At 42.6% G+C, this 22423-nt stretch overlaps 2 protein-coding genes across 5 annotated transcripts; one reads left to right on the top strand and one right to left on the bottom strand.

Annotated features, from left to right (window-relative positions):
• Positions 1–5302: 5302 nt before the first annotated feature.
• Positions 5303–8393, bottom strand: LOC135239318 (acetylgalactosaminyl-O-glycosyl-glycoprotein beta-1,3-N-acetylglucosaminyltransferase-like; the record flags this gene model as incomplete). Its single annotated transcript, XM_064307901.1, has 1 exon — positions 5303–8393. A coding segment is annotated over one exon (1041 nt), but the record flags the coding sequence as incomplete, so codon positions are not given.
• Positions 8394–11470: 3077 nt separating this feature from the next.
• Positions 11471–21990, top strand: dhdds (dehydrodolichyl diphosphate synthase). 4 transcript variants are annotated; one of them, XM_064353992.1, is made up of 9 exons: positions 11471–11908; positions 12606–12684; positions 13129–13245; positions 14279–14421; positions 15243–15359; positions 16473–16574; positions 17805–17919; positions 18718–18825; positions 21052–21990. In XM_064353992.1, exons 2-9 carry the CDS (start codon positions 12622–12624, stop codon positions 21298–21300), a joined length of 1014 nt encoding a protein of 337 aa, XP_064210062.1. In that variant the 5' UTR covers positions 11471–11908; positions 12606–12621; the 3' UTR covers positions 21301–21990. The 4 variants fall into 4 exon arrangements, with proteins under 4 accessions (XP_064210062.1, XP_064210331.1, XP_064210157.1 ...); XM_064354261.1 differs by having other exon boundaries at positions 11471–11912; positions 12613–12684; XM_064354087.1 differs by lacking the exon at positions 11471–11908 and adding an exon at positions 11921–12276.
• The last annotated feature ends 433 nt before the right edge of the window (positions 21991–22423 follow it).

The raw sequence follows: 22423 nt of genomic DNA, 5'->3' as shown, positions 1-22423 counted from the left end.
GCTACTTTGAAAGGGCTTCAGGAATGCTGTAGGTGATGAAAAATAGGTCCTAGAGAATACTCTAGAACTAACATGTTACACCTTTATGAGAATTTGTTTGTAAAACATTTTGCTCCAAAAATATATATATATATATTTTACCTCTGCACTCTCAAAGCGGTTTTGCTGCCACCTGGTGGAGCAATGTGTATGCGCACACAGGCATGCCCTCACACACACATAGACTTAGAATTTACTTAAACAAATATAATTCAAGATTGATATTCTGATTAAAATATTTACAGTAATAGAAACAGTACGCATTCCAGCTAGCCAAACATCGTTTTTTTTTTTTGAGAAAGCGAGAACGCTAAAGTCCTCCTTTTTATTTGAAAGGGACAATGGACAGTTAGTAACTGCGCAAGAATTAGCTTGATAGCTAAATTTAATCTGTAGTCCCTTGGCAGGTAAATCTATATGAGATGTCTGTTAATAATAGAGAATCTCGCACAATTGCGTGTGACTGCAGAAATGTAAATATTCGGGTGAATGATACATCCAAGAATTTTAAGAACGATAAATGCATTTGGCTGCAATTCACAAATTGCCCAACGTCTACAGTTTTGTTTCCAAACTAAACAGAAGGATGATTCAAACAGCAGTCACCAAAAGTGCTGTTTGTGAATAAGAAAAAAAACATGTCATTACTCTTCTCTGGTTTATACAGATGCATGACGTGTTGTGTCCATTCCATACTAATCTATTAGAGACCCCGCAGGGGTCAACAAGAAGGAGTGCCAGCTGACCCTAACCACGACAGTGGTTCGGCCCAGTTGATGTCACACACCCCATCCGGCCAGTACCCTAAACAAGTCTTATCTGGATTGAAGAATCTTGCTTATCAACAACAAACGGTACAGCTTGATTATTTATTGATATTGCTGCAACACTTTCTCTAAATGATTTTACAGCCATCTGTTCTCTGTGGAAACTTGCTTATCAGAAATAATGTTTCATGGCCAGAAGCCACCATCATGTCCTTTGTTCCTGCTGTGTAGTTGAAAAGGCAAGTGATGGGCTTGGCTGGGATTGGAACAATAGAATAGAATGGGAGACCTCAAGGAGGGAAAAAAAGTTGCTTCTGGAACTGCCATTGGTGGGCTAGTAGGGGGCGATCTTTCCTCTGGTCAAATAAACCCCAATCGCCCAGCAAAGGGACAAGGACAGTGGTCACTGTGGTCATGAAAAAGCCCATGACCCTCACTGCAAACAGAACAGCATTCCCTGGTGCCCTGGCTAAAAACTGACAAAAAAATTGTTAGCTCCCTTCTGGCGCAAAATGGCTGCTGTGCATCACCCAGGTGCGTGCTACTTCTAGGTGGTGGATGAGATGAGTCTCCCCCGTATCACTGTAAATCGCTTTGAGTTGCCAGCCAGTGAGAAAAGCGCTACACAAATGTAAGGAATGATAATAATAACTAGACAATTCCTGCAGAAATTGTGAAGTGTGGTTGTCGCCAACGCAAAGTCGACTTTGTGCTGAACAGAGCGAACAGTTTCTGTGGTATAAGCAGAGACAGAGTATTGTGTACATGCTATAACATCACGGCAACGAGTTTATTTGTGACACATAGCCTATTGTGGGAAATAAATATACATGTACTCAAAAAACACAAGCCCATTGCATTGGGAAAGATATGTAGTTAGAGAGCACAGGCCCAGTGTATATGGGAAAGGAATGTATTAATGAACACCAACTGTCTCCTCCCTGACGTATCATCCGGCTAGCAAAAGAGGAAGGATGCAGGTGGACCAAGGTCGACCTTAGCCATAAGATTAACAACCGGCAGCAGGAAAGCGCTTCATACTAAAATAGGTGCGATTAGAACAAACACGTAATACACACATAATTTCTGCCCTGCGAATTAAGCTGTATACAAGCATATCTGTGGAACTAACGGAAGCTTCTGCCTTTTCGGGAAAATGTGTTGTCAGAATATGTGATTTATGATAGAAGGGGGAGGGAGATTCAAGTGGGAGATGAGCACTATCATTTTTAAAAAATAAGGAAGGAAGGGGCTGATAAATAATGGTGTCCGAGAATTGGGAAATAATGGAGTCTGAAAAATGAGAAACAATGATGTGTGGGAAAAGAGTAAAGTAAAATGATGTAAGCATGAGGGACAGTCTAAGCTTGAGCTCCACAACAGGAGGAGCTAAGATAGGATAAAAGGGAGTGTTCGGCCCCAGGGGAGGGGAGTATGTCTTGTATGTCTTGTATGTCTCGTATGTCTCGTATGTCTGTGTGTGTGTGTGTGCGTCTTATGTGTTTTCTGTGAAGTGTCTTGTGGAATGCTTTGAGACAGTTTGTATTGATATATGCAGATCAGCCCGGGTTCTTGCATGTTACCTTGGAATTACCTGCAATAAATCCAGTTGCATCAGACTCTGTGAAGTGTATATTTTGAAGAAGTATTCAACAGTGTGAGGAGAACACCCAGCTCTTCTGACCCAGGCTGGGTCCTGTTTTTCCCCACACTATATTCAGAGCTTAATTATCCTTTCATCAAAACTTGAGATCTCAGTGTTTTACTTGCGGTATGCGTTGACGAGTGACGGCGAATCATAAAGCTAGCTCGCATGTTCAGAGGGTCTTGGAAAAACCCTACGTCTACACTGTGTGATCGCACCATTTAAAAAAAGCAAGACAGGCCTAGGGAGATTAATTTGATTGACGTATGATTTTGCGCGAATTTCAGCTCATTTTAACCACACAACTAAAAACATTTATTTGGGCTGTAATTCAGAGTCTAATCTGTTATCTCTGAGACCAACTCATAGACAGAGAGCCTATTACGTGTTTGTCAGGAATCCTGCCTGATTCTCCTTGTGTTCCGTTTTAGTTTTGTTTATTTTTTATTTTCTTGTGTGTATTTATTTTTATTTTCAGTTTACTTGTTTTCGCTTGCGGTTGTGTTTTCTGTGTTCGTGTGCTTGGGTGTGCGTTTGTTATTGTTTTTCCCCCTTAGGTTCCTGGTTCCTGTCCACGCCCACGCCCCGCCCCAGTTCCACCGGTTTCCGCATCTGCAATCAAGCCTCCACTTACCTTCCTCACCTGCATCCCATCTTCACTCATTGGCGTTGCTATTTAGTTTCTGTGTGCACCTTTTTTCTTTGCCAGATCGTGCCTCTGATTTTTCGAGTAGCCTTTCCAGCCTTGTTTAGTGTTTTTGTCCTTCCTGGTTTTTGACTTGTTTGCTTGTTTGTTTCCGACCTCGAGTTTAGCCTGCCCGTGTTATTCCTTGCCTTGGTATTTTGACTCTTGCCTGTTTAATTCGACCTGCCCCCCGGTTCCCGTTTTTGTGCCTCTGCCCTGTCTACCTGATTTCCCGGATTTTGACCCCTGCCTATATTTGATTAAGAGACTGCTTCTGATTCTGTGCTTCGCAAAATAAATCGCATCTTCTACTAACTCTGGTCCGCTTCTGAGTCCCACCCCAGACCCTGACAGTGTTAGCCGAGCCGAATTTCCAAGAACGAAAATGAGGCGAGAAATATGTGTTACAATTGTTGCATTTTAACTCATTTTAAATACAGCTTCTGTGAATAAGTAAACTGGCTTGATCTACACTTCATCGATCCAACAGGTGATATAATAAGCTTTCTAACTATGTATAATATGTCAATTTTTACTCTTGTAACACCGTTTAATATCCCAGCGTATTGGAAACTTTGGCATTAGGCATTCAGTGTGTTGTAGCGGGGAAAGCAACGCTTTCTCACCCCGCTGCAACAGAAGCTAGTAGTGCTGGCTACCAGCCGATACTTATTCACAGAAGCTGTATTTAAAATGAGTTAAAATGCAACAATTTTAACACATATTTTCTCGCCTCATTTTCTTTCTTGGAAATTCGGCTCGGCTCGGCTCTGAACATGCGAGCTATATTTATGATTCGCCGTCACTCGTTACCGCATACCCAAGTAAAACACTGAGATCTCAAGTTTTGATGAAAGGATAATTTAGCTCTGAATATATGTGTCGCAAATAAACTCGTTGCCCTTATGGTATAGCACGTACACAATACTCTGTCTCTGCTTATACTGCAGAAACTGTTCGCTCTGTTCAGCACAAAGTCGACTTTGCGTTGGCGGCAACCACACTTCACAATTTCTGCAGGAATTGTCCAGTTCTTATTCTTATTGTTGCAGTTGTTGTTAGGGGTTTATCATTTATTCATTTTTGTTCCAACATTGACTTACCAATAACTTAACTTTTTCAATCAGGCTTCCACTAATAGGGCATTATTATAAACCACTTTTTTCCTTATGCAAAAAAGTACAATTATTATTGTCCGATTGATTTAAAGTGACGATCTCGAAGATTTCAGTTCCGTTCTCTATGGCGGTGCCAATGGCGAGAAGCGGTAATTGCAGGTGTGTTTTTGGACCTCACTTCCCATAGACCAAACCTGACCCAACCAGTGTCGCCTATGGGACGTCAGTCAGTTGGCACGCCAACTACAACACTTCCTATTTACTGAATAAAAAATGGTTGTTATACAACAACGCTATGTACATACTCATTCGTTGTCTAACATTAGGCTAACTCAAGATGTCTTTACACTGCCGAGCCGAGTTAAAAGGCCGTAGCAAACCTGGGATAGAATTAGTGATGATCAATTTCCACAAACGTTCTTTATCCACCTTTTGCCCGGTATGAACATCTTTACACTGCAGAGAAGAATTTGCGGGATTCGCTGTGGCTCGTGCAATTACGTAACTCGTGCACAGTAAGCAGTCTTTTTCGTGAATGATTGTTGTGTGGTATTTTTGAAACAACTGCCTTGCAAAATGTTACCCCTGGTGTTACCCCTGGTGTTTCTGGTTTTGCTAGCTGTTCGAGAATAAAGCTGAGCTGGGTGTTAAATTAGCAATCAGAACAAGAAGAATAAAACAAAAACAAAGGAGATTTCATCAAAAAGGGCATAAAGGCTGAAGGAACATAGGAAGCGTAATAAAATATTAACAATGCTAATCCACACTGCCGTATTCTTTTATTTAGTTTTCTCCTGCATGACGTCTGCTCCACATACCCCGGCTTTATTCCGATCATTATAATATATTGATTAACTCGATGGCAATGTAAATAACGGTAACGTTAAGGCCAGTTCAGATCAATGATTCGCAACGAGGCGAAACGGTTTTAGAATGTTGTAGAGAAAATTGCAGCGGTGTGAACTGGTTAGTAGCAGAGCCGTTGCCTGCCCTGAGGTTTTAAAAGACTCTTTGGCTTTAGGGCACACAGGAAACAATGTAATCAGTATGCCATTTCTCAACACTTTATTAAATCTGACCTAGTATCTTTTGCATTTTACAGGGTATAACCAGTCATTAAAGTGGTTACGTATGTTTGTTTTTCAGCTTATCGGATTTTAAACTCATTTCAGTTAACCCTGTCAGACCCAGTGTTGCACAAATGCAACACTTCTTTTCAGAAACATATTTGGCGTGAAACATTTTCTACTGTTAGTCAGAATGTGTATGAGAATAAGTACACACAACATCGGCTTGAAAGCACACAAATGTCTGGGTTTCACAGGGTGTAAAATGAGCTGTGATGAGCAAGAGAGTTTATCGGGTTATTAGAAATTACATTTTGGACCAAATAAATAAACACACCGTGGAAGTCCTTTAACACTGGAAGTAACTCATTGTGTGTTACTTCCAGTGTGGAAGTAACACCCATTTCCACCCATCTCTGTAGGCCTATGTAAATTCCTAGAGACAATGTGCCTGTTGTTCCAAATAGGAGTTCTGTCAGGAGAGAAATTAAGATTATACAAAAACTTTCAGAATAGCAGCATAAAATCACATTTTAAAATAGGCCCAATGCCTCCCATTTTCTTGAAAACACCATTGGCCATGCAAAACCATAAAAATTTTAGTTATTAACCAAATGATTTTCATGTGTGTCATTAAGGCATTGAAAATCAATGGAACAATGGCTTGTGAGCCACCAAGTCTATAATCTTTAATTAATTCTGCTTTTCTTATACAATGATTTTTTTTCCTTCACCTGATAAAATTTAAGTTGAACTGGTTGACCGATTTGATGGCTCTATTAGGGGCCGAAAAGTGAAGAGTCAGGTTAGATACACATTGACAAAAGCTCTCTTTGCACAGACCATAAATACCATGTAAAAGGCAATAAACGAATGTCAGTGTAAATCATTTTTTCCAGCTCTGATTTATCTTTTTAACCGATATAGCAGGGTACAGATGGCCAAAGATTCCACTTTGGTTAGGTAGATTCGACTTATCATGAGTTCTGACCGGCTCATTCACAGTGACGGAATAACAACTGTGTCCATTGGGACAGTACAAACAAAGCCTTAGATACTGTAGATTAAAATACATGAAGACAGCTCTTAAATAGATTCACAGTGCTCCACTGTTAAACTCTCCATTGTAAGCTTAGCTTCTGTTCTTCAAACTTCGTTTCCAAGAAACCCTGTTTTTACTGATGTTATTTTTGCTTTCTGATTCACACTGCACATACTTCTCTTTTGTTTCATAATAAAAGAAGCAGCAAGTTTCTTCTCTGTTGTCATCCATTAAAATTGCACAACATTTTAACAACCACAATAAATATGTATTTGGACACAGGCAAGATAAAGATATGCACTAAGTTAATGCAATACTTCCAGTGACAGTAAAACCATAGACTGCTAGAGATGAGAGAACTGGAAGATTCTCCATCCCAGTTGTGGAAACAAACAGTTGAAGCATGCCAAAACCCAGATGACTCACAACACACCCCAGAAACAAGGGGGCTTATTCAGTTGGTAGAATGTTGTGATAAATTTAGAAAAGTTCCGTTTTATCTAACAGGAAGTTCACCCTGAACAGTGTTCTTCATTTTATAGGCTCCTCAGAGATGGTTTGTGGGTGTGTTGTGGGGGGGTGGGGTAACGTACAGTAATGAGTTCAAGTACGTAATTGGCCATGGCCTCACCCTGTGGGACTGTTGGCCACAGTCAACTTTGGCACAGTTTGGATTCAATACCAGGCCATAGGGCCCATCCACACACTTCAACATGGCCTTAGGAGGTCGAGCCATCCAGCAACCCTAAAAACTATTTTTAAAAATATGTATTTTTGGTTAAATCTCCCATTAAATGTCATCAAGGCCCATCACCGCAGAATAAGAAGCAACAAAACCGCTCAGCTCATTTACTCTAGTTATTTGGTTATCTCATATTGTAGGCCAGTGTGATTGGCTGGATCCTGACAGAGCATGCATGCCCTGCTTTGTAGTCCAATCTGGGCAAAAACCAAACAAAGCTATGGCGTTGGAAGTGCCAGCCGCGCTGTTAAAATTGATCTGGGATCGCGCACTTCAGGTCCGGGCTGTGAATCCTCTCCCACATAACCAGGATCTCGTAAGTCTGGAAACTGTGAACCAGGAAAAGGTCCCGGGAAAGGCAGGGGTCCATGGCGTAGATTAAGTTGGGCTTGGCGTTCTCGCCCACAGCCAGAAAGCCGAAGTGGTCCGTTGGTGGCAGCCCCGCCTTTTCCAAGCACATGCCTATGTAGGCGTCGTCTATGGGCATCACAGGCACGGCGGACGACATGTTGTGCACGACCCAGGCCGTGTATCCGGACATGAGGAACCCACCGCCGGTGCAGTATGGCGGGAAGGTCTTGGCCGCGTACACCTGAGTGGGGATGTAGTACTTGCTGCCGGCCCACCTGACGGGCTTGGTTTCGCGGAGCACCTGCCCCACGTACAGGTGCGGAGGGGTGCCGGGCGCGTCCCGGGCCTGCAGGTACCGCACCATGTTGTCGGTGTTGGCGAAGACGTCGTCGTCGCCGAGGAAGACGTAGCGGGCGCGCGGACACCGCTCCCGCACCCAGTCCAGGAACAGCAGCTGCTTCAGCGTCAGGTTGAAGAAGGACTCCAGGAAGTCCCACTGCAGGATGTCGCCGTGGCGACGGTTCTCCAGCCGCAGGAGCTCGTCGGTGCGCCAGCGCCGCTCGGCGCCGGGCCGGTCCGCCGTCCCCGCCAGGAAGACCCGCCGGACGCCGGCGCCGTTCTGCCGCTGCTCCGCCGCCCACGTCCGCCGCAGGACCGCCCGCCGGTCGAAGCTCCCCGGCGACGTCTTGATCGCCACCAGCAGGAAGACGCCGGCCGAGTCCTCCGGCGCCCGGCCGCACTTCCCCGGCGCGTCCTGCAGGAGGCGGAAGCGGCGGCAGTGCCTGTACAGCAGGAAGTCCTGAAGGTGGGGCTTCAGCTGGGAGAACCCCCCGACGTCCCTCGCCGAGCTGTCCTGCGAGCACGTGTACGCGGTCGGCCGGTTCCCGCGCCCCCCGCCCCCTCCCGCCCGTCCCTGTCGCGGCTCGCTGGTCGCTGGGCCGGCTCGTGGGACGCGGCGCCCGCGCGCGCCTGACCTCCGGAAGTACGGGGTGAGGTCAACTTTAGTGAACAGCGCCAAGGCGCACAGCGACACGACAAAGCAGAGGGGAATCGCTCTGAGGCCACACACAACACGTGTCATGACTACTCCTGTGTGTGTGTGTGTGTGTGTGAGAGAGAGAATGAGAGTGAGAGAGAGAGAGAGAGAGAAAAAGTAAAGATGGACAAAAAGATAGTTAGTTAACAAGATAGTTAATTTTTATGAACAAAAATGGAAAAAAACCTGAGCTCACCAGTGCTCTCTTTCTTCTTTATGATGTTCCAAACAATTGATTTTTGGTTACCCAGTGATTTGGCCTATGTCTGTGACTATCTTCTTCTTTTGTCTCAGACTCAAAATGGTTTCCTTGACTTCCACTGTCACAACTCTGGTACTCATGGTGACAAACGCTAATAACAGACTCCAAAGGCAATCAAACCTAGACAATGAACGCTCTCTTATATCTGCACTTAAGGAAGCAGTTGGACGCACCCGACTAATCAGAAACATCTGTGACACCATTTGTCCCAAACATTATGATTCCCTGAAATGGGGGGACTGTTTATAAAAAAGTGCCGTAATTTCTTTAAATAAAAGCTGAGAGAGTGCACTTTAACCACATGTGAATTGTTTGATCACAAATCTTAAGTTGTACAATGCAGAGCTAAATCAAGAATAAAATGCGTCATTGTCCCAAACAATATGGAGCACACCTTATCGGAGCTGTTTTCATCTGTAAAAACGCATTCGGAACAGCTATTCTCTTGACCAGGAGTAGTATTACGTGGCTATCAGTAATTTGAAATAAAGCATACAAGACCCGCTGAAATGCAAATAATTTCTTCATTTTAGTTTTGTGTTCATATTACATTTATTACATATTACATTTTTCCAAAAAAAAGAAGAAATTGTTGCAAAATATTGCATTAATCATCAAATTATTTTTTATAAAAGCAGTGTTTCCATAATTTGCGCCAGTACTATATATATATATATATATATATATATATTACAGAAACAGCTATATAACAATTAATAAACAAATATCACTTTACCTCTGAGTGTGTGGCCGAATAAAACGTCCTCAACCCGTCAGCATGAACTTGTCAACAGAACATCAAAAGGTTTCATCGACACTTCAAAGAGTCGAAGCAAGTAACGATCCACGCTACTGTCCGTTATTTAGTGGAGCTCCGAATTTCCTTGTATGTCGTTCAGCTCTTTGAAATCACCTCCCTCACATGCAGTCTGGGTGTGACTTATTGCAATATATTTGCCCTCGTCAATATCGCTGGCAAAAACTATGACTGTAAATAATACTGCTAATATGCATTGCATTACTATTTAGCTGAAGTTAATGCTTACCAGAAGTATTCTAGCCCCGACCCCAAGGTACGAAGTTAAAATGTACCCGTAAGGTATTTCTGAGCAAATGAAAAAGTTGCGAGATTCTGTTATGAAAAGGAGGTGAGACGGGGCACAACGTCAAAACTCTATGATGTGTCTTATGCAGATAAAGCCATTTTGGAGGGTTCAGTTTGTTTCTGATAAGTGCTTTCTGAGTTCGTGAACTGTTGTCCTGTAAGGCATTGAACACTCAGTTCCGCCCCTGATTCCCCTCCGTTTATGAGCCACTTCACGCTTCCCATATGTCTTCAGCCGCGTATTCCTGTTCTCGTGAATAAAACGTAACTCCTTCACCAAGCAAAACGGGCGGGTTCAAGTTTGCGTTTGTTTGATCTGTCCGGGTTATTGGGGGAATAGTCTGAAGGCTTGGCCTCTCTGTACTTTCACCCTGTGTAATTTTGGGTGGGCCTCACATGCAAAAATTTGACAACCCCTGCTCAACACCTGTTCTGGGACATTACTAAATGCCTACCAAGTGAAAAACTTTCTCGACCAAACACACTGGACACACACTTTTGGCCTCTGAAATTTGAACCATTCTTGCGACTCTTGCGACTCTATGTTTTGAGCCAGGATTATAGTGCCTGACAGGAGAGATGTTCACTCAATGAAGTGATGTTATAAAGAAATATTAAAGGAATAGTTCCCTTTTTGGGGTGTATGATATCATTTCAGTTTTTGCGTATGATTTGGCTATACAACCTGCTTTGGAGTTACTTGAAGGGCATTTTCTCTCTTTAGACTATAAACCCCAGCATTCACCAGCATTTGCTATAACGCTTTTATGAAATCCATGGCATCATCATCGGTGTTGTGAAGTGTTGTACATTTTCAAAATACTTCTATTTCATGCCATGGAGGCAATCAAGCCTGACAAAAGCCATGCATTTACTTGTACTTGCACAAAATATTAGTGCTTCATACAAGGGAGGCAAGAGACCACTATATATCGGATGAATTTATCAAGCATTGGGGACATAATTGACTTAATTTGCCATCAGTATAATTGTTGAAACCCAGCCAAATTTGGCAATGATTTCTGATGATTATTTTATATAATAATTACAATATATTACTCATGCCCACTTCATACCACAGTTAAACCTACGCCACATAGCCTACTGGCTAATTGTTATAGGAGAAACTATCTGTTATATCTACAGTTATTCGAACACCTTAGTACAAACATGACTTGTTAATTATGACAAAGATGTTGAAATCAGTGATATATTGTAAGAGTGATATTGATATTTCACATTTAGATTCTCTGCATTTCTAACTAGCAGCACGGTAGAAAGGTAGAAAAAAATACCTTTACGCATACATTTTACTCCAGAAACGTAATTAACATGATGATGATAACGAAAGAGCATTTTTAAATGTCAAAAGTTTTAAAACAAATTGAGTTGCGTTTCTCGAATTCTGACTTTTATTTTGAACCATTTCCGAGTTATCCGCCTTCTCGCATTCGCTCGTGTCCCACTTGTAGCAGTGGAATTTTTTTTTTTAAGTTTATAATCTTTTCCATTGACGATCTTTGCTGCGAGTAAGCAACCGGAAGCCATGTTGGCGAGTTCTTTTTACGTCAGAGAAGAAGTACAGATTTTTTTAGAGAGCCAGATAGGCTACTCTACTCCTCAACATGAGACGTATCCTCAGTTTGACTACACACATTATTTGTTGCAGTCATATAATTTATATTTAAAATAACAGACAAACCTAAAATCTAGTAAATCACCGTATCGAACTCATCTGGTCGATGTGTAGTGTATGAGGACCTTTCTCTTCAGTGAAAACGAGTTTGGGCTGGTTTGAATTATTACCGTTCTAGATTATCTAGGTTCTTTCGTCGAATGTTATAAAAAACGTAAACTCAAAGTCAATAAAAGTTAGTTTCCCCAAAATACAACAGGCATCTAGACTAAGCTCTCACAGTTTTTGGTTAGCGCAGTTTATACGGCACAGTGAAACATTATTTTCAATATCGAGGATCTGTGAGAGAAGTCGCCTTTCTAAAGACGTCACGTATTCTACACGGAAGAGGACGTCATCTTACAATAATCTGTGTGAGTTGGAACATAACGTTTTCTTTTAAACATTAATGAAAAATGTGTTCTTCGGTGTCAATAACTCTTTGACATTTTAAAACACTTCATATCAATGCAATATCGCTCGATATAATTGCAGATTCCTTTTTTAGAGCTGTCTCGCAAGTCAGCCTTAGTTAAACTGTCATTCAATTCAGCCAGTATAGCTAGATGTACAATTTGCCTTGCAATAAATTTAGCGTGCAATTGTCGTTACCTGGAATTTTAACCATAACGAATATCTGTCCGAGGCCCAGCATATCACTTGGACGGATTTACGTCCGTCATTATGTAGTGGTGTTGTGTTTTTATAGCTGACAGCGATCACTGCCGGATATCTTGAGCTGGTAATGTCATAATTCGAAGTTTCACATTGATTTCTGTGCAACGCTTTGTGCGGACTATTTTTCTCCTGTTAAGAATGGTTAATCGGTATGGTTAGACTACTTTACTGTTTCGGACTAGAACCGTTTGAATTACGTACAACATACGTGTGCCGCATGTTGTTAATTGCTTTTCTGGCCTCTGTCACGATTTCTTGGCTATTTTCCGAAAAGGGTGAGATTTTGCTTGTGCCTTCATTTTGGTTCACAGATTGATACTTTTTTTTAGATCACACTGCGATTTGGAATGAGTCTGGATAGGTTGTAAAAATAACGTTTTATCGTCTGAATAGATTACAGAACCGCAAGATGTCATGGATACGCGAAGGGGAACTGAGTCTTATCGAGAGGCTCTCTGCTAATATATTGAAGGTAATATCAGTTTTTAACAATTCGTTTTTGTGCGTCTTATAGTAAGATTGTCTGTAATGGTTTCTCATCTTCCTAGAGCAATATCTGAGTGAACTCTACCCAATTCCATTTAACTCAGGGTATGTTATGAAATTTAAGTTAAGCGATCGCATAGGTTATTTTATTTCTATGCTCGCTTTTGAGTTTATTTTGAGGTAATATTTAGTCTTATTAACTGTATTGTTTGTTTATGATTAGCTTGTTTTGACCATCTTTGATATACAGTCAAGGCAGGCAGCCAATAATATGGCAACTAAAAATAACTTGTAGTTTGTCACTCAGACATTTTTTCAGTATTCTGATTTTCTCCGTCTCAGTTTGTAGTTTAGTGGAAGTCAGTTGTTATCAGTCCAGCTTGACCTTTGTAATTCATTGACTCCCTTGGTGCCGATCTCCGTCTCGCAGGCCGGGCCGATGCCCAAACATGTGGCCTTCATCATGGATGGAAACCGGCGGTACGCTCGCAAGCGGCACGTGGAAAGGCAGGAGGGACACACACAGGGCTTTGACAAGCTGGCAGAGGTGAGAAGTGGCATCATGCCACCTGTGTGTGCTGTTAGTGGTGTGCTCAATAATAATAACAATAATAATAATAAAATACCTATAATAATAACAATATTAACAACAATAATAATAACAATAGTAATAATAAATATAGCTGCAAGCAGTAATTAAGGGGGCCACACACTTAGTCGGAAATACATATGTGAATGCAAAAAAGATGCAACGCCATATTCCTAATGAGGTGCTTAGTCAGCCTAACCAGTTTCAAGTGCATACGAGGCCAAACGGGGCAGGAGTTGTGCCCTTTCAAATTTCGTATTTTCAGTTGTGCACAATAGTGCCACCAAGTGTCCAAGCTGCGCCAAAATCCCTCCGTCTGCAATGCACGCAGCCTTCGACAACCGTGCAAGGTTTTGTGAATAGTTGTCAGACACACTTGAATGAAAAATTATCAGAAATTTCAATGTAAATGAGAACAGCAATTATCAGAAATTACTAGAAAAGGGAAAGAGAAATGAGCAGAACCTTGAAAGCTATGACAATAACTCCTACAAATACAATAGTGTTGCTGCAGCTTTGCTGCTTGGTCCGCTAAAGACAAATTTAGTGTAGCTTTGCAGTGCTAAACCAATTCTGTTCTGTTAGCTTGTATTTTACTCTGGGACACAGCTGCCTCTCCCCTGAGCAAGGCACTAAACCTGGCCCACTTCAGTAAATATCCAGCTGTATAAAAGGGGAGTGATCTAAATTGTAGCACTGCAATGGGACCTGGAATGACTTGGGCTGCTATGCATTGAAAAAGGCATCTACAAGACAAACAATAACAGTGTGACAGAAATGTCAGTGTTGGCAGTTGACAGTGCATTTTTCTGTGACCTATTTATTTTCTCGTGCTACGTTTATCTCATTTCTACTAGATTTTATTTCTCAGTCTTGTGTACTATTTGTGTTTATTTTCCTTTTATGTTTTGATGTTTAAACTTGGCTCCACAATGAATTGCCCCTCAGGGACGATAAAGATTGGCTGATTACCTGATTGATTGATTGACAGACGCTGCGTTGGTGCCTGAACCTGGACATCAGGGAGGTGACGGTGTACGCCTTCAGCATTGAGAACTTCAAGCGCTCGAAGGAGGAGGTGGACGGGCTGATGGAGCTGGCCAGGCAGAAGTTCGCTCGGCTGCTGGAGGAGCAGTGAGTGGCAGCCATTTAAAAAATGTCAGGGGGTTAGCGATATTTTATCCTTTGAGTAGGTTTTTTGCAGTGTTTCTTCTCAGAATTCCAAGTCAGTGTTCTAGAACGCGATTGCTTTCCATTGTGACTAGTGATTACATCAGCATTCAAACGTTCGGTTTAGAATGTTTCAATCACACATTTGTGATCTTGCTCCTTACCGGTTTTTTTTTTTTTTTTTAAACCAAAGGAATGGACATTTTGCTCTCAGTGCGCTATACTTCGAGCCTTTCTCCAAATCTTACTGGATTACATTGCGCTCATTTCGCAGACAGTCTTGTTCAGAGCGATGTTCAATGGAAGAGAACACGAACACAAACACATCCGCCTGAGTTGTATGAGCAACAGTGCCCCCCGGGCCAGCGCGTCTTGCGTTTAACATCATTAAATCTCTAAATATAACTTAACTTATGCTAAAATAGAACCATAATATACCCTGATAAATCATAGGCTTATACATTTAGGGTTTTATAAAACCATAATTTGTGCTGTAACGGTCCGGAATAAATGACATAAGCAAACAGTGCCATTGGGTGGGAATAGGAACAGAGCCAAGATGCAATGTGAATAGGTGGGTTTTTACTAGAAGCTGGGGAGGACTTTTACTTCCTGAACCTGGATTTTCCAGTTGCCGGTTGGCAGATCTGAATACAGAGAGCGCCCCTCTGCTGGGAATCGAACCCAGAACCTTCCGGTTATTTGCCCGATTCCCTCACCGTTACGGTGCGTGGTAGTGAACAACGCTGAACGTGTTGAAGTGTCGTCTGCCTCCCTCCTCACAGGGAGAACCTCGAGAAGCACGGGGTGCGGATCCGAGTGCTGGGGGACCTGGCGCTGCTCCCGCTGGACCTGCAGCAGGTTATCGCCAAGGCCGTGGTCTCCACCAGGGGGCACAACAAGTAGGCACTTCCATTACATTACATTACATTGCAGGCATTTGCAGATGCTGATGCAGAAGCAGGTGCTGTTATCCAGAGCGACTTACATTGCATCCATTTATACAGTTGCCTATATACTGAAGAAATGAATTATACTGAAGCAGGTTAAGTACCTTGCTCATGGGTACAACGGCAGTGTCCTGACTGGGAATTGAACCTGTGACCTTTAGGTTACAAGACCGGGTCCTTACCCATTATACTACCACTGCAGCCCCACTTTCTCCTTCTAACTGAGCCCGTCCAATGTGGCCTGACCGGTGCTTGCTGATCTCTCTGCAGGATGTTTCTTTGACATTTTGTCCATTGTCTGTAATGTTTCACTGCCAGATAGTTGATATTGATGTCGTCCTGCGTGTTGAATATCTGAACTGAAATTATAACGTTGGTGTCAGTGTCTCGGTCCATTTCAAGGGCCAATGCTGGTATTTAGTTACCAGTATCAGTAAAAAAAAAAAAAAAAGATTAGATTGTTAACTTTGACTGTGCTATCTCAATGAAAGGTTGTCCTTGACAGACTGTCATTGGCTCAGTCTGAAGATGGCCCGTGCCTCCACCTTTGAGGAAGTGAATGACTGCATGACAAACGGAATGGCTAAAGTAATGTGACTAATGTTGATGAGTGTAGCATTAAAGGGGCAGTTCACCCATAAATTAAATAAAGCTGTGTTTTCCACTTGACACTGCGGCCCAGAACACTGCTGTCAAGTCTTTGCGTGGATGTACCGTTGGCATACCTCTGTAGAAAGTAGTTTTCTATGAAACCTTGCACAACAAGGTCTGTGGATGCTTGTGAGTAACCGTGTCATCATATTTGGAAAGAGACGTTGCTGCTGAGTTTTTCGAAAGTAAATATTTGCTGCTTTGAGAACCAAGGTCCATTGTATCTGGGTGAGCTGCAGCAGTAGTCTCAGTGAGACTACCTGGATGGATAGGCAGCACTCCAGGTAAGTAGGTAGATAGCACTCCAGGAGCGCACAGCTTAAATTTATTTCATTTTCGGGTGCGCTGCCCGTTTAACCCCTTGTCTCCTGGTGAGGAGTCGCGCTCATGCCGGACCCTTCTCTCTGTGAACAGGTGCTTCCTGAACGTGTGCTTCGCCTACACCTCCAGGCACGAGATCGCTAACGCCGTCAGGGAGATGGCCTGGGGGGTGGAGCAGGGCCTCATAAAATCCAGGTACGTCCCTTGGCCGCACGGGGTTAGCCCTGTGAACAGGCAGCTGTAGGCCATCAGGATTTTTAAAGTTTGTTGGACAGGACACCAGTGTCACGCACCAGTCGACTTTCTTCTTATCTATAAATCAATCATTGAATCACTTTTCTCATTACATAGCAATAGTGGTGTTTTTACTTTGATATCCACGCCAAGGTTTCCCAGGATGCTGGAAAGTAGGGGAAAAAAAGCCGAAAACCCAAAAGCAAGCAACAGCTAAAGTATGGACAGGTTAAATACTGATTAATTAAAGGAATCATAAAGATCTTCAGTGGTTTTTAACAAAGCCATTGTTCCAGAATTTCTGATCTTTGCTGGAAAAAGATTCCACAACTCGGGAACAAAGAAGTCACAGATATGATTCAGTCATTTGTCACAAGTTTAAAATGGAACATTCTGGAAATTTTGCTCAGGAATGGACAAGTACATGCTAAATATTTTTCCACAACCCGTGGTAGTTCTCTTTGGCTCTTCATGTCGAGATTATTGGACCTCGTTTCCCTGCATCCTTGGCTGCAGCAGATGTTCAAGGCTAGTGCTAAATTTTTAGATCGTTCACATTGAACAAAAGGAGGTAAGGCCCCAGCTGTGATTCTCAGACACATCCAAAGCGGGCGATCCAGCACAGTTGCAAAAGAGCGGAAGAAACCACAAATGGAAGAAGATGGCTTCATCCTGATGTTATCTGCTATAGTGCCCCTCGCTGCAACGCTTGAAAGTGCAGCTTGTGCTTGCGCTGCGTCAAGAATTTCAGGTGACACAGATTTTAGAACGCAACTACGCGCGGCAAATTGACGAGGCGCTGCGTACCTCGAAGCGTCTGCGTTGGCGTACTTACATAGGGTATATTTCCGGCCTTAATGTAATGTACTTGTGACTGTGACAGTGACTCTGGAAAATTATGACTATAGAAGCAAATGAACTATGCAGATACTGTGGTTTCTTTAGACCTCAGAATGGTTTCTGTCCAGTGCTTCAGCAGAGCCTAGTGCCATCCGTGAAACGGTGACAAAGCTAGGACAGCGTGTATTCCAAGACTGTATGAAACTTGCAGGGCTGCCACTATACTTAACTTGATTGTGGTGCATTTTTATTTTATTTCAGATTAGATCATCACATGACAAACTGCCCACAGACAGAAAACAGTTTTTTTTTTTTAAATAACTATGGTAAATTTTAAATATTTTTTTTCAGTGACGTCTCAGAGTTTCTGCTGAGTGAGTGTCTCTATAGCAGCAGCTCCCCGGACCCAGACTTGCTTATCCGTACCTCTGGTGAAGTGCGACTCAGCGACTTCCTGCTGTGGCAGGTAAGCCACACCCACATCCTGTTTCTACACAGGACCGACACCACCCTTCTCAGTCCGTCCGTTGGTCCCACCTGCTAAAGGAAATATTAACCCAAAAAAGTATCTGCAGACAGTAACATAAAACATCTAAAGTACCGTGTGTAATGGCAGCTTAACAGTACAGCTGGTGCTGAGATAGTGACAGATCCCACCTGTGGTCATTGGTGAGAAGAACCCTGCTCCTGTGTTTTATGAAAGATTCACATACATCACAATTCAGGCATTCTTCTGCTTGCCAGTTTCTGTAGGATTTCAAAGTCAGCCAGTCTGTCATGTTGGTGAGATGGAGTAATGCTTGGTGGGACTGTATTACAGCGGCAAACTGGAAGACTGGTTTTTCCTGGCATGACAGAATTTTAAGAGGATTTATTTTTAACCTGCAAAAAGGAATCAAGCATTTGTTATGGATCACCACCACAGAAAGTAATAACATATGGATTGAACTAAGTGTTGTGCATGTTTCCTTTAACCAAAATGAACCCATTCATTTTTTTATATTGCAGTACCTACCATACAAGAGTTAAATTTGTGCTCCAATCGTGCAACAGCGTGCGCTATTTTAGTTAGCCTCGCTAGAAGTTTAGAAGCTGGTTAGTATATAGAGTAGAAGCTAGCAGCAGTACGCTATAGCTTATAGCACTCGATGTACTAGCGCACTTCTGGCGAAACCGGGAGTGGCTAGCATGCCGTGCTAGCCGGCGTGCTGTTCTTACCGAAGAGGCGAAGGATGATGTCGTTTTTGTCCCCTCTCCCTGCCAGACCTCCTACTCGTGCCTGGTGTTCCAGTCTGTGCTCTGGCCGGAGTACTCCTTCTGGAATCTGTGTGAAGCCATCCTGCAGTATCAGCTCAATTACCTGTCGCTGCAGGTATGTCTCTTTCATTCATCCATCCATCCATTATTTCATCCATCTGTTCATTTTTAGAATGTGCTCTTTTCTGAGGCGAATGCCACCGCATACATTCGGTCTGAACTCCGCAAATCCGTTATTCGGCTTCGGACATTTGTGATGTAGGGCTTGATCAGATAACATAGGAAACCCACTGATGTATTTTTTTTCCTCCCCAGGAATAATGGTGCTGTAATTTACAGAGCCATCTTTGGCTCAAAATCATTTTTATTTTGAAAAATGTGTCCAAACGATCATGAGCTCGGTTTAGTCCACTTTGTAAAAAAATTAATTATTGTCTGATAGAATTTTTTAACCTTTTTTTAATTTTTAGGGCTAGCAACCAGAGTCGGCCCTGTAATGTAATAACTGACAGAGCACATCTGCAGTCAATGATGACTGTGAATCGAACATATTTTTCTTCTTCCCCAAAGACTACCTGTGATGAGTCCTTTTCCAAACCTGTTTTTCGGCAAACTGAGACATCACCTGGTGACGGTCGTCAGGTGTGAAACAAACGTGTGACTTAGGAGGAAGTGCGCTGATTAAGCACGCTGACACCCTGGGTTTGAATGAGCAGGACAGCACTTAGAAACACTTAGATTACTGCTGCACTCTGCTTTTTTAATTAAGTTTGGAATTTAGACCTGCGGGGCGACATAGCTCAGGAGGTAAGACCGATTGTCTGGCAGTCGGAGGGTTGCCGGTTCAAACCCCGCTCTGGGCGTGTCGATGTGTCCTTGAGCAAGACACCTAACCCCTAACTGCTCTGGCGAATGAGAGGCATCAATTGTAAAGCGCTTTGGATAAAAGCATATAAATGGATATAAATGCAGTCCATTTACCATTTAGACCTTCCAGCAATATTTGTCTTATAAATAAGCACACTCCACTCAATAACTTATCAATCTAACTCACTGAACTGAGTTTGTGACGAAAAAGTGCAAGGCTTGGATTTACTTTCGGCAAAGCTAAGAGCGAAAGTTGATTGAATACAGGCCTGTACCTCTGTACTACCAGACCGGACACTGTTGTGGAAAACTTGGTTTTAATAACGAAAGTCTGCAGACCCTGCAGCCCTTTGAACCAGGGCTGGCGACCTCTGGATAACAGACCAGGAGACACAAAATGGCTGCCCTATACACCCTGTTTCAGTGCTTCCCAGGTTTATTGGCAAACGAGCAATGTTTTTGCCCATTTCATCTCAATGAAAAACCTGGTGTACGACAATCTGTTGTCAATTTTTAAATAAATCTGAGAACGTTGAATGGTATGTGGATACAGTATTTCTTCTCTGGTTGAGCTATTTTGTGTTACCCTTCAGTGGTGCACATGCACATATACATTGCCCTATGATTCATCCACATTAATCTGGATTTACACCTGGGACACCAGGTAACCGAAATCTCTAGTCTGTCAGTGACAGTAATCAATCGGTCAACTATCGGGTAGTAAAGAAAATCAGTAGTAGTACTGACATCATGGACCTGACGAGGCCCTTATTTTCATTTCCTAGATTACAGGTCTACATTGTTACCCAAAAAGGGCTGGTGTGGGTGCAGGTTTTTGTATTAGCCCAGCACTTAAGACACCTAACAGAATGCAAAAATCTACACCCACACTGACTCTTTTCAGATAACAATCAGGACGCCTGTCCTAGATTGGAATATATATTAGCTGGGTTAATACAAAAACCTGCACCCAAACCACCCCTTTTCAGATAACAATCGGGATGCTTGTCCTAAATTGGAATATATATTAGCTGGGCTAATGCAAAAAATCTACACCCACACCACCCCTTTTCAGATAACAATTGGGGCACCTGTCCTAGATTGTGGAATATATGTTCCATATTATGTGTAATAATACAATGCATGGAATTTATGATGATAGTGTACCATTCTTCACAATCAGAAAGTGCTCTGCAGTGAATGTAGGAGGTTCAGCTAATCCACTGATATGTAGCACCCAACTGGGTGATGCGAGGCAGCCATTTTGTGCCAGAGTGCTGTCTTAAAGCTTGGCTGAGGTGGACAGGGACAGCGAGGGGGGGGAATTATCAAGCCAATTATTATGGGGAATAATTAGGTGGCCAGATTGAGAGACCCAGGGTTGGGAATTTGGCCAGGAACGCCAGTGAATGGAGTCATGTGACGATGGTTCAGTTTTTAATTTTTAAATTTTTATTTTTTTAAAACGTTGCAGAAAGCTCGAGATTTGCACAGGGAGCAGCAGACCCTGCAGCAGCTGGAGGCTGACCGCCGTTGCGTGGCTGAGCTACTGATGCATTCTGGGAACGGGAAGGGGAATGCGACGGACAAACAGAGCCGACAGGAGCACTTGCTGACATACGCGGCCCACCGGGAGGAGAGGGTGCGAGGCTTTCTGGAAGCCCTCCAGCAGCGGAGGGACAGTTACTTTACCGACCTGACCAGCCAGGTCGCTCTCGCCTAACCCACGATGCACCACTGCAAAAGGGGAGTCCCTCATCCCTGTAGATATGTATATATAGGTGAAATGAGAAGGCTCTTTTACCCCTATGGGGCATTGAAATGTTTAATTTACAAGGTATCAGGAGAAGTCTACACAAGATCTATCGCTTGATATGTATGGGTATGTGTGCGTGTGTGTGTTTATATGTTAAAATAATTAATTTTATCATGTATACATAAATTATAAAATAAGATTGAAATGAGTATATTGACAGCCCCCCACCCAGTGGAAAACTGTTACATGGACGATGCACATTTTCTCATTTATGAACACAGGACGTGCGTACAAGCAACCTGTAAGTGTGTAAGATGTGGTCCAAGTAAACAACAGAAAGTTTTCAACAGGAAGAAACTTGGTTGCAAATTTGTGTGCTGCTTTGGAACCAGTCTCACTGTTCTGGGTTGTGTGCATATTATACAGCTTTTCAAATTGAGGATTCTGGCTCTACTTCTTCTTTGACTTGAATACATTTGTTATTTTATTCTCACTTCAATGTATTTACGTGAGACTGCTTGATTTTGTGACTTCCACGACTATACATGTTGAATGTTAAACAATTAAGACCTTTATTTTGGTGATAAACTAGCCAACTGTTGGCACGTGGTCCTGTAAAAGTAATGAAAAGTATTAAAATATAATGTCTGCAGACCAGTTATACAGTGTTGCGTTTTCTCTTAAGAACGTATTCGAACTTTCAAGCCAATAATACAAGGACAGATGAAAAGGTAGCCACACACTGAATTCAAAATGGGTCAGACAAAATGTAAATTTATTATTTACGATTGACAATCTTGCCCATCGTGCACTGAACTAAGTAATTATTCACATTCTATGCAAATTTAAGAAAAATGTCAAACTTCTTGCCAGCATTACCTCCTCGGAAAAGATTAATAGCGGCAGAGCGATAGTTTTGAGTATCTCTTTGGCGGCGCTAGTTTGCTACATCTGAACCAATTTCGTTTGGGCGTGGTTGTGCATATTGTACTATTTCGCTTAAGCAGTTGTTTTAGCCTGTCATCCAATGAAAGTATACGGTAGCGAAATGAAAAACAACCCCACGAAACGATTGCGTCGAAGATTATCA

This window comes from Anguilla rostrata, chromosome 1 (assembly GCF_018555375.3).
Source record: "Anguilla rostrata isolate EN2019 chromosome 1, ASM1855537v3, whole genome shotgun sequence".
Taxonomy (NCBI): Eukaryota; Metazoa; Chordata; class Actinopteri; order Anguilliformes; family Anguillidae; genus Anguilla; species Anguilla rostrata.
Note: the sequence above shows the minus strand (reverse complement) of the source record. Positions and strands in the feature narration are given on the sequence as shown.